The sequence below is a fragment of the Mobula birostris genome, chromosome 4 (assembly GCF_030028105.1).
Source record: "Mobula birostris isolate sMobBir1 chromosome 4, sMobBir1.hap1, whole genome shotgun sequence".
Lineage (NCBI taxonomy): Eukaryota > Metazoa > Chordata > Chondrichthyes > Myliobatiformes > Myliobatidae > Mobula > Mobula birostris.
In genome coordinates, this window is record NC_092373.1 from 64,680,038 (window position 1) to 64,692,777 (window position 12,740).

At 39.6% G+C, this 12,740-nt stretch overlaps 1 protein-coding gene across 1 annotated transcript in view; it reads left to right on the forward strand.

Moving 5' to 3' along the window:
* Positions 1–1,785: 1,785 nt before the first annotated feature.
* Positions 1,786–12,740, forward strand: part of cul3b (cullin 3b) — a 109,898-nt gene continuing 98,943 nt past the window's right edge. Inside the window, exon 1 of the mRNA XM_072255463.1 lies at positions 1,786–2,139. Coding sequence (XP_072111564.1) covers positions 2,077–2,139 — 63 coding nt within the window. The 5' untranslated portion in view covers positions 1,786–2,076. The remainder of the gene's footprint in view (positions 2,140–12,740) is intronic.

The window sequence follows — 12,740 nt, forward strand, 5'->3', positions numbered from 1 at the left end:
GAGGTTGTATGCAAGAGGTACTCTTGTGTAAAATGAAATCTAGATTAAGGTGAAGACAGTGTGGAAACAGCAGGAGTGCTGTTTCTCATGTAAAATGGTCAGTAATTCAAAATGCAGGAGCTTTTAAACCGAGCCATTATTTCCCTGTGGAAGGTTTTAGGTAGGAGTGTTACTATCTAAAAAAGATGCTTAATTATGAAAATTATCTGCAGCAAGCAAATGGGAGGTCAATTTACATTGCTCAAAGCATGACCTTGAAACGTATCAGTACTTTACTAGGCTGGAGTTCCGCTGTTAGCTTATTGGAGTCTGGCCTGATAGATTGCCTCAACCTTCCTGGCCTGACTTGTCTGCCAGCTGGTGCTGTATGGCAGCCAAACATCTTCTCACCCTTGCAGTGCCAAAAATCTGCAGTGATGAAGTACACCAATCAAGACTAATACTTGATGTACACTGAGTGGCCACATTATTAAGTACTGGTTAATGCAAATATCCAAATCAGACAATCATGTGGCAGCAACTCATGCATAAAAGCTTGCAGACATGGTCAAGGGGTTAAGTTGTCATTCTGACCAAACATCAGAATGGGGAAGAAATGTGATCTAAATGACTTGAACCATGGAATGATTGCTGCTGCCAGTTAGTGAGAGAGGTCAGAGGAAAACAGCTAGACTGGTTCAAGCTGATGGGATGGCAACAGTCGCTCAAATAACCAAGTTTTACAAGTGGGGTGCAGAAGAACATCTCTGAAAACCCAACACGTTGAACCTTTAAGTGGATGGATTAAGCAGCAGAAGATTACTCATGTACCTAATAAAGTAGACACGGTGTATATGTGTGCTGTCTAAAATAAATAACAAGGTGAGGTCAGGAAGTCTGATTGTTCTTTTGAAATTCCAGGCATGTTGAGGCAAACTAGCACCATAACATTATCCCAATGACATCAGTGCCACACATTCAGGAGGACATACCCTGATTTTCCAGTTTCAGTAACTCCATTTCACTTTTGTTAGATGAAGCACGTGGATAATAGAGATACATAGTCCCATATAGATCACAGAGTATTTGAAGGATTTCTTTGATAATTTCATTTTATTTGAAATGTTCAAATAATTAAGTGATCTACATAATGGATAGCAATATTGTTAAAAACAAGACAAGTCTTCCAGCAATTCTATAACACAGGAATCAGAGTAATCGATGCTTTATAACAAATTATACACTTAATATATATTTGAGTGTTTCATACGAATGTGTTGAAACACCAATAAATTTAGTTTTTATACATAATTTACGCTTTAAAAATGTATGCTTTGTTTAGTGACGCTAACGAGGAACAATTATATAAATAAATCTCTTGTTTTGACGAGTTATAGTTCATTGTGCATTATTCTACATATGCCTCGACGTTTACAACTTCCTGTTTGCAAAATTGCACGACCGACTTCTGCTCCTATTTCTTTTATTTGCCCAGTACAGTTTTAGCACATAAAAGCTGGCACATTGGACATCAGTCAGACGTGCCGATATTACTTGTGCGGTTGAAAATCGAGCTGCTCGATAAACCCCGACTGTTTGCTGACGCTTCAGGTCACCCGCCATCCCCCGCGCCTTGCCTCGCCTCGAGACCGATACCGACAGCTGCACAGGACGCGAGCCGTCCTCCCGCCCGACGTGCGCGCGGGGGCGCCGGGTAATTGACAGCCCAAGCAGCTGCGCGAGACCTGCCCTCCAAACATCTCGAGTGTCGCTGCCCGGAGTCGGGTCGGGGCTCTCGCGATATCTGGCCGCTAAAAAGAGACCTGCGCACTGAGGGTAGCGGCCGCCATAGAGCCGGGCTGGTATTTTCGAACAGATTTTTTTTTAATATTGAAAGCAATTTCATGGTGGAGGGTCCCGCCGCCTCTTTGCTGAAGGGGTCGGTTCGAGCCGAGCCTTAGGCCGGCTATCCATCCTAACGGGAGGCGGTTAGTTGCAGCTTATACTTTCATCAGGACCTCCCCACCCCCTGCCCCCTCTTTTTTTTCCTCTCTTCCCCTGTAAGTGAGTCCTATGTGAAAGAAGCCATCAGCCAACATGTCAAACCTGGGCAAAGCTGTGACGAAGAAAGACACCAAGATGAGGATACGAGCCTTTCCTGTAAGTAAGGAGCCGACCAGAGCGACTTAACCCACCGAGGCAATAGCCTCGCCGCAGAGCAGATAGAGAAGTTTCAAATCGAGGGCCCGGGCTTTGCGGATGTCAACACAGCAGCAGGCCCCTTGTCGTTTGATTAATATTCATGGATGGCTGATAAATGTGACGATGTCTTCATTAGAGAGTATGGTGCATTCGTATTTGTTTGTTATTACTTGATTATACTTCCTCCGCCTGCCCTCCAACCTACCCAATAACAAAAATGAAAATCAAGTAATTTTATTTGCCTTGTCTGTGACAGATTTTTGGGACAATAGGATATTGCTAGCGATTCAAGACATTGACAAGGAAGGCTTACAGCATGGCATTTTTTAAAATTTTAAGTGTTACTACTTAAGGTATTTTATGTATGCAGTTAGTGGAATGTTGTCTATTTACGTTGTTTTCAGTGCAGTTGAAAGACCCTTACCTTTAACAAGGTAACAAGGATCAGCTCGCTACTAAGTATTCCAACTTGCTGCCCTATTTGCATTTTAGTTACAGTGTAAAAATTCAAATAGTGGTACCTTATTTGACCTTGGGCTCTCGTTCCCATTGGCGATTTGGTTCTCTAACATCTACATTATAAGCAAATAAAAAGGTGTGTATAATATTTTTATCACTTGTGCAGACAGTCAAAATAAATTTCATATTTGTTCTGAATATTACAAAATACAGACTTTCGGTACAAATCTTAAATATTGTAGTTTTATATCATGTGTTACTACTTGGAAGTATTCTTACAAGGTTTACAGTAATTCATTAAACTTTTTACCTAATGTAGGTTATAGAACACACTATGCCCTGATTTCACCTTTATTATCAATTCAGAAATGCAGTAAATTGAATATGCAGAATAAACTTTGTGTAGAGGGGCTGTGCCTTGCTGATATTGTGGTAAATGCACTTATAAAAATGTTCATTTGCGTCATTAGGTGGGGAATCCTTTCATTGACGTTTGCATGAGCAGATGTTTTTCAAGCTGCTTTTACTACTTGGATCCTGTTATTCTGAGTTGGGTTTGAGGGTTGTGCAGCTGAACGAAATTTTAGTTTTGCTTTTTAAGAAGTTGCTTTCCATTGACTATTTTCTGTGTTAATATAAGCTTTAATCAACTAAATTCCAGAGTTTCCCTTAGACAGTACCTGAATATTAGTTTTAAAGGGCCAACCATATTATGCAAGAATGGGGATGGATTATGTTCATGAAAAGTTTTCTCAGGAATGCAGAAGACTATTTTGCTCTGTGTTCTTGTTTTGTGCTGGAATGAATCATTTACTATACTAACAATTTTGGGAATATTTATTTGCTCACAAACTAAGAATACGAAATTAGTGCATTTTCTTATCCAAAGTTGTTAATTTTTGTGATAATTATGCAGGTATTTGAATACTTGATTTCATCTCAAAGAATCTTTTTGTTTCTTCAATGCATCTACAAAATTTGTCTATTTCCGTTTCTTAAGTTTTACTTGCAGAGTATATTTTAATAGAGAAAAACTGTTCTGAAGAAAAAACATTGAAACATGCACGCAGATGCTGGAGGAGCTCAGCAGGTCAGGCACCATCTATGAAAATGAATAAATAATTGATGTTTCAGGGTGAGACCGTTCTTCAGGACTGGAAAGGAAGGGGGAAGATGCCAGAATCAAAAGGTGGGGAGGAAGGAAAATAGCTAGAAGATGATGGGTGAAACTGATAGGGGTGGGAAAGGTAAAGGGCTAGAGAGGAAGGAGTCTGACTGTGGGGGGGAGAAAGGATGGGTATCAAAAGGAGGAAGTAGGCATATGAGAAGAGGTAAGAGGCCAGAGTGGGGAGTGGAAGAGGGAAGGGGGAGGATTTTTTTTTTTGTTACTGGAAGGAGAAATTGGTGTTCATGCCGTCAGGTTGGAGGTTACCCAGGCGGAATATGAAGTGTTGTTCTTCCACCCTGAGAGTAGCCTCATGTGGCACAACAGGAGGCCATGGACTGGCATGTTGGAATGGGAATTAAAATGGTTGGCCAGCAGGAAAGTCTGCTTTTGGTGGATGGAGCAGAGGTGCTTGACCAAGGGTCCCCCAGTTTATGACGGAGTCTCACCAGTGTAGAGGAGGCCGCACAGGAGCACCTGGCATGAAAGATGACCCTGGCATATTGGCAGGTGAAGGACTGTTTGGGGCCCTGAATAGAAGTGAGGAACAAGGTGAATAGGCAGGTGTGGCACTTTAGCCAATTGAAGAGATAAGTGGCAGGAGGGAGATTAGTGGGGAGGGACAAATGAACAAGGGAAACATGGATGGAACAATCCCTGCAGAAAGCGGAGAGTGGGGGAGGTAAAGATGTATTTGGTAGAATCCTTTTGGAGATGGTGGATGTGGCAGAGAATGATTTGCTGAATATGGAATTACATTTTAATTCCTATTCCCATTCCGACGTGTCAATCCATGGCCACTTCTATTCAACGATGAGGCCACCCTTAAATGGAGGAGCAACACCTCCTATTCCATCTGTGTAGCCTCCAACCTGATGTTATGAACCTCATTTTCTCCTTCTGTTAAAAATATTTTTCCTCCCTTTCTCTCTCCCCCCCCCCTTCCCTCTTATATTTTGCATTCTGGCCTCTGGCCTCTTCTCTCTTCTCACCCACCTATCACCTCCACCTGTCTCCCTCCCTCCCTTCCTTTTCTCGTATGGTCTACTCTGCTCTTCTACCAGATTCTTTCCTCTACGATCTTTTACCTTTCCCACCTACCTGGCTTCACATATCAACTTCTAGCTATCCTCCTTTCCCTCTCCCCACCTTTTTATTCTGGCATCTTTCCCTTTTCCTTTCCAGTTCTGATGAAGGGTCTTGGCCTGAAACGTTGACAATGTTTATTCGTTTCCATAGATGTTGCCTGACTTGCTGAGTTTCTGTGTGTCTTGCTTTGTCTTGCTGTGTGTCTTGCTTTGGATTTCAGTACCTGCAGAATTTCTTGTTTGTTTTTGTAGCAACTTGAGCAAGTTTTTGTTTTGTATTTCATAAGGGACTTAATATTGAACTTCAGTGTTGACACTTGAGTCAGCAATGAACATTAATGTGGAATGTTGATTTAATAACATAGAAATCCGCAGTGTCTGACTATAAGTATGAGATTATTTTGCATAGGGGGGTTTATAAAGTCATTTACTGTACCCTTGACATTTTATACAGTACTGTTCAAAAAGTCTTAGGCACCCCAGATATTTTATAACTTTTGTTTCCGTTGTTTATTTTTTGCTTTCTGCTTTAGTGTCAGTGGAAATTAGCATATCTTAAAACATCCAAACATTCTTTTTTCCAAAAAATTACGTTACTGATATTTTTTGTATTTTGTTAAAGAAAGTGACATTTTAAAAGACAACTTATCAAGTAAAAATGATTGCTTTGTAGATGTATAGCTCAATGCATGATTAAACAAAGATAACAAACAGGATGCAAATGATCAATGGCATAATGAGTTGAGTGAACTAAACTGATTAACAAAAAAGAGTGTAGAAGGAATCAAACTGAGCGAAGGACAACCAAGCTAAAAGGTGAGGTTATGGTAGATGTGACAGTTTAACCTTTATATCATAAATTCTTAAACTATGCCAAGAGTGAGCATAGCAGTAAGACAAATGGTTGCCATCCTGCATTAGCATGGTCTCTCCCAAACAGAAATTTTTTGGCAGATAGGAATTTCAAGATGTATTGTCCAAGCTGTTCTAAAGAAACACAAAGAAAAGGAGAAGATTGAGGACCAGAAACGCAGTGATCGGCCACGGAAACTGAGTGCAGCAGACGAGAGATACATTGAACTGACATTTCTTCTAAGTTGGAAGAAGTCCGGCACTGCTATCAGCTCTGAGCTCTCGGAAACGACTGGGACCCATGTACACCTCTCTACTGTCTGGAGAAGTCTTGTCAGAAGAGGTCATCATAGAAGAATTGCTGCCAAAAAGCCATTCCTCCGAAGTGGAAATGATGCACATAAACACAAGGGCTGGGATGTTGAATGATGGCAGCAAGTGCTCTGGGCTGACAAGTCAAAATTGGCTCAACCTGGAGTCAGTTTGTAGAAGAGCTGGAGAGCACTACATGGATGAGTTTCTGCAGCCAAAAGTGAAGCACAACGAAAGTTCCCTGCAGTTTCGGGGCTGCATTTCTGCAAATGGATTTGGTGATCTGGTCAGCATTAATTGGATCCTCAATGCTAAGAAGTACAAGTGCTTCTCATCTGTCACATAATACCATCAGGGAGATGTTTGATTGGTCCCAGCTTCATTCTGCAGCAGGTCAATAACCCAAACTCTCAGCCAAGGTCATAGAGAACTATCTTCAGTGAAAAGAACAACAAGGAGTTTTGCAACAGATGGTATGGCTTCCACAGACCCCTGACCTTAGCATCATTGAGGCTCTCTGGGATTACCTGATGGGACAGAAGCAAGTGAGGCAGCTAAAGTCTGCAGAGAACTGTGACAAAGTTTCTAAGATGCTTGGAACAATCTACTAACCCACAAACAAGAAAAAATCTGCAGATGCTGGAAATCCAATCAACACACAAAATTCTGGAGGAACTCAGCAGGCCAGGCGCCATCTAGGAAAAGAGTATAGTGGACGTTTCGGGCTGAAACCTTTCGGGAGGACAATATACCCATGAGGGTTTTAAAGGCAAAGAGTGGTCACGCCAAATATTGATCTAGGTTGTTTCTAGTCCTTATAGTAAACTTTTTGCTAGAAACTTTTCATTCATTACTTTTGATAGCACAGAATTTTTTATGTGGTTAAGACTTGCACAGTGCCGTACAGTTGGAAGAAACTTGTATTCATTAACTGACATTCAATAATGCAATTGAAGTTCTGTATTTTGGAGAGAGAAAAACATGGATCTGAGAATGTTTCTGAATATAAAGTAGAAGCATAGCATAGTGCTTCTGTTTCATATCATTTAATTTGTGTACACTTTTCAATTTGCATTATTTCCTCAATAATTAAACTCTGACGTGAATATTTTGTTTGGAATTTCAAGCAGTGATAGATTTTGAAATGACAGGGTGTAACTGCATAATCAAAGATCACCTGCCATTAAAACAGGCCTCTAGTTGCCTCAAGTGGTCAGGAAAACGATCACCCGACAACGCTTGTGTATCTGTACATACGCGTACTAATTAAATAGAAAAATAATTGGCCCTGAGATTAATGTCAGAAGTGCAGATATGTGGACAGCAAATCAGAGGATGATGAAACTTAGGTGTGCACATCAAGATTTTGTGTAGACTAATGGATTTAAAAAGTTGGAACATCTTGCAAAGAAGCTGTAATACATGATGTATAAAGTCAAATTTGGTGTAGAGAAGTGTTCCCATATAAGAGGGGTACATGAACAGGCAACCCCCACATTACTAGAATATGGGTCATATTGTGATTTTGTTTTCTTCCCCCTCGTAATGTGAAGCTGCATCTCTGCACGTGCAAGAAACATTGAAAGGAAGTGTGTTGATTTATTTACTATTTCCCCGCCATATAAATTCTGAGAACTTATGTTGTGTGTCTTTTTGTTTTAAGGAGTGATGTGAGTTCCCATAACCCAAATGGCCATAACATGGGGGTTTATGAATTTATACATCTTTATGACTTTTTACATACCAAAACTCAAATTATAATTTGTATAAGTTTGTAAGTTTCGCTGTCCATACAAAATCTTTCCTCATCAATAAGAGAAAAAAAAGAACAAGATGCTGTATACATAGATCACAGTTTACTATAAGGAGTAGTAGCAATGTAAGCTTTTCTATTCCACTCTACAATTCTTATCTCTCCTCACCTTTCTTCATTTCTAATTACTAGCTTTCTCAAATTGATTGTTATTGTGGTCAAACAGGTTGACCCTATTGAAGTCTCTGGAGAGATGAGTAGAGCCAGCTTGGGGACTTCAGACATTCCAAAACTTGAGTTTACTAAGTGAGGATTGCAGCAAGTGGGTACAAATAATCCAGGATGAAATAGGGGATAATATACTTGATCTGCATTTAATTTTGTTCATTGCATTAAGGAATTTAAAACTCTGCTATTGTTTTGCAGAAGGCATAAGAGTAGTGGTACAATCTCCCCAAGTTATATGGATTGTATAAACTTGGGGATGCAGCTGTACATTATTCAAATTGTATAGTTCTTTTATACCTTGAATGCAAAACAAAGTGGCATTACTGCAAAACATTACTTGAGGTTTTCAGTGCGATTCTGGGACCTTTATTACTGGAATAAAGAGCTGTGGAAAGACTGGGGCATAGGTTCATCTGTAGTAACTCAAAGCGTTACATTTTAAAGAAAAGCTCAAACAATTTTAACATTTTTCATTAGGTCGGAGCTTAGGAGTCAGAGGGAGACGGAAGAATTTCCCACAACTGCCTGAGAATCTCCTGTGCTATTTTTACTGGTTGTAAGGCTAATTGTGAATGACTACTTGATTGCAATAGTTGTTTCTAATATTGCAAATGGAAGGAAATAGTAAATGGTTAGTCATGTTGTACGAAAAGGAGTTCACCACTATTTCATTTTGTGGGTTTATTCAAGACAAGATAAAGTAATTTTCAAGCTACTATAATGTTTCTTCTCTTTTCTATGCTTGAGGAATTTTTTTAGAATTAGAATTTATTTTATTTCTTGCATCCATCTCACAACATGGAGTAAAAATCTTTATGTTGAGTCTCCATTGCAATGTACAAGCAATAAGGAAGGAAAGTGTGGGAGCATATTGCCCAAACAATAAGGTTGTATACATACCTGTTTTGTATACATGTATGTACAGTCAGATATGCAATCAGATCAATGTGTATTGATAAATCTGATGGCCTGGTGAAAGAAGATGGCCTGTTGGTCCTGGCCTAAGTGCTGTGGTACAGATTGCCAGATGGAAGCAGCTGAAACAGCTTATGTTTGGGGTGACCGTTTCCTTGATGATCCTTTGGGCCCTTTTTGCGCACCTGCTGCTGTAAATATCCTGTCTGAATAGAGGAAAGGTCACATCTACAGATTTGCTGGGCTATCCGCACCACACTCTGCAATGCCCTGTGAATGAGGGTAGTACAGTTCCCGTACCAGGCGGTGATACAGCAGTCAGGATCCTCTCGAAGGTGCCCCTAAAGAGAGCCCTTAGGATTTAGGGACTCATGCCAAACTTCTTCAGCTGTCTGAGGTGAAAGAGGCACTGTTGTGCTTTTGTCACCGCACAGCTGATATGTACAGTCCAGGTGAGATCTTTGGTGATGTGTATACTGAGGAAATTGAAACTACTCACCCTCTCAACTACAGTCCTATTGATGTCAATAGGAGCTAAACTGTCTCCATTCCTCCTTTGGTTTTTTTTTTGACATTGAGGGAGTGGTTGTTTTCTTGGCACCACTCTGTCAGGACATTGACTTCTGTGTAGGTTGTTACATCATTGTTGGAAATGAGGCCTATCAATGTTGTGTCATCTGCAAATTTGATCAGATTACGGGATGTTCATGCTATTGTTTTCCTTTTGATCCACAATCAAGTAATGTTTCAGGAATGCCACAAGTGCCATTGTTTTCCATTAGATATTCTTGGAATTTTTGTGCAATGTTGCTGATTAGTATTTTTTTTATAGTGTATTGAAGGCAGTTGAGATTTACTTGTTCATGAGATGGCTGATAATACTGGCATTTATTGTTTATCCCTAATTACCTAGATGTAAGAATTTATTTAAGAATTGACCACATTAGTGAGTCTTTAGTTGCTTATAAACAAATCTAGGTTGGAGGACAGAATTCCTTTCTTAAAGGGCAGTAGTTTAAATTGATGTTTTTCATGGAAAACGTGTTTGCTGTTTCTGAGATTTAAATACTGAAAATGCTGGCAATGCACAGAAAGTCAGGCTACATCTTTGGGAAGAGAAGCAGAGTTAACATTTCAGGTTGAAGACACGATTGAAACGAGAAAGGGGACCGTATTTTGTTAAGCTGTGTTGAGGATGGAGAAGTGGAGTGAAGTTGGAGTTGTTTAGGCTAAGGTAAAACCCAGGGTAACTATGGACATAAGATTATAAACATTTGATGAGTGAGACCGTCGACAAAATAATGGATTTGTGAAAAGCAGAGCAAGAAAGATGCCTGGAAATTCAGATAAGTTTGTCTTCCATTACCAATGGGTGGGGAAAGAGAAGGGGCTGAGCAAAGTAAACAAGGTAAGCCAATTTCACAGATGGGTGACTGACACTGACTCAGTAAATTGCAGTTACTGAGACTGGAGTAATCTGTGATTAAAACTAAATTCCTAAGGTTGCGAGGGTGAATGAAAGGAAATATGATGCAAATATCAGTATTCTGAATGGGGAGTTTTAAGAGTTAGAGATGAATATAACTTTAATAGATTTTAAAGTTGCAAACTATTAAAAGCTGTATGTAGCTTTTTTATACCTCGAATGCAAATAGAATGCTGCTGCGAGACATTGGGTATGTTTTTCAATGAAATCTGGAACTTCATTATGGGGAAGGAGTAAGCTGTTGAAGAAAACTAGGGTAGGGATTTGTCTGTATTTACATAGTGTTACATTTTGAAGACACGCTCAAGTAACTGACGTTTTTTGTAAGAACAGAGCTCTAGGACTCAAACAGCAAGAATTTGACAATTTTAAAAAAGATAAATTGTGGAGAAAGGACAGTTATGAGTTGGTTATTGTATGACAGAATTGAGCAGAGTGCTTGTCTTTGTTGGATATTATAGATTTGGGAAGAGCTGTCATGCACATAACAGCAGTGTATTTTGTAGCTCTTACACATTGGCATCACAGTACTGCTAATACGGGATGGAATTAATGCTTGGGGTCATGGTTGGGATATCAGTCAAGGAGATTGCTTAGGTTTAAACAAAGCTGAGATTTCTAATTGTTGCTGGAGGTGTAATCATTCAAGTAAGTGGAAAGACTTTTATCACACGCCTTTCTAAATCATGGAAAGGTTTTGGGAAGTCAGGAGTTGTAGGGAAAATTTCATGGGAGAGTAGAATTCCTCTGAACTAGCATATATTTAGGTTGACATGGACCATATGAAAATAGAACTGAATCTGGCCCTAGAATATACAGCTTTTGATTTGCTCTACCTGTCATAGTATTTCTGTGGGTTGTTGGTCCTGTTAACTTCCTGGTGAATGTTGACTTCTGGGGCTGTTGATAGTGAGGATTCAGAGTTGGTAATAGCATTTATACTTTATTGTCGCCAAACAATTGATACTAGAAGGTACAATCATCATAGCGATATTTGATTCTTCACTTCCCGCTCCCTAGATTACAAATGGATAGTAAATATTAAAAATTTAAATTTTAAATTGTAAATAGACAATATAAAAATGGAAAGTAAGGTTGTGCATTTAATGTGGTTGGACACTGTTCAAGATGGTCAATGCTTGAAACCTTCGTAGCGGGAATGTTACTTGCTACTTGTGTTCATACCTGAATGTCATCTAGGTCAGAGAGTCATACTGCATTGAAAAATAGTCCACCCAGGTCACCACATGCATGCTGACCAGAGGACACTTGGACTACGGCCTTCAATGACTAGGTGATTACATACTTATTTAGACAATTCTTAAATGCTGTTATGATTCAGCTTCTATCTCTCTAACGGTGCATTTCCGGTATTCATCACTCACTGGCTGAGGAAAGGTCCCCTCAAATTCCCTCCAAATCTCCAGCGCATTTCCTTTAAACTATGTCTAGTTTTATTCACCTCCAATAAAGGCAAAAGATTCATACAGACTATCTAGTCTATACCTCTCATAGTTTTTTATACCTTAATCATGTCCCCACTTTACCCCCTCTGTTCCAGGGATATCTATTCTCTCATAACTAAAATGCTCCATTCCAGGCATCATTCTAATGAATGTCTTCTACTGTTTCTCCAGTGCTGTGATGATTTCCTTTCTAAAGCTTGGTGACCAGAATTGAATGCAATACTCTAGCTAAAATCTGACCAGTATTTTATAAAGTTGGAGCACAATTTTTGCTCTTGTATTCAATGCTCAGTAAATGAAGGCCAACATCGTAAGTTGTCTTAATTTTGTTAGGTTCCTGCACTAGCACCTTCAAGGATCTTTAGCCTCCCACATCAAGCTATCTCTGTTCCTCATTACTCCCAAAGACCTTTCTGCATATAATTGTAAATTGATTCTTACTGAGGAGTTCGGAATGGAACTGAACATGGTGTAATCATCAGCAAACCTCCTCTCTTCTGACCTTTATGAAGGAACAAAATCATTGATGAGACCGTTGCCCTGGTGAGCTCTTGATATGATGTCCTGGGGCTGGAATGGATGAACTCCATCAACAGCATTTGTTTCTTGAGTGAGATGATCCCATTGACTTTATTTCTAGGATTACTTTGACTTGCATTGTCAAACGTCATATTGGTATCAAGTTCAGTTAGGGTATCTGGAATGGAGTAGTCCTGACAAAACCCAAAATGAGCTTCAATAAGCAGATTTGTTGATTAAGTCATTGACACCCTCCTCACCTTAATTAAAGGTAGACTCCTAGTTCAGCAGTTGGATTTTCTTTTTTTGTGAAGTG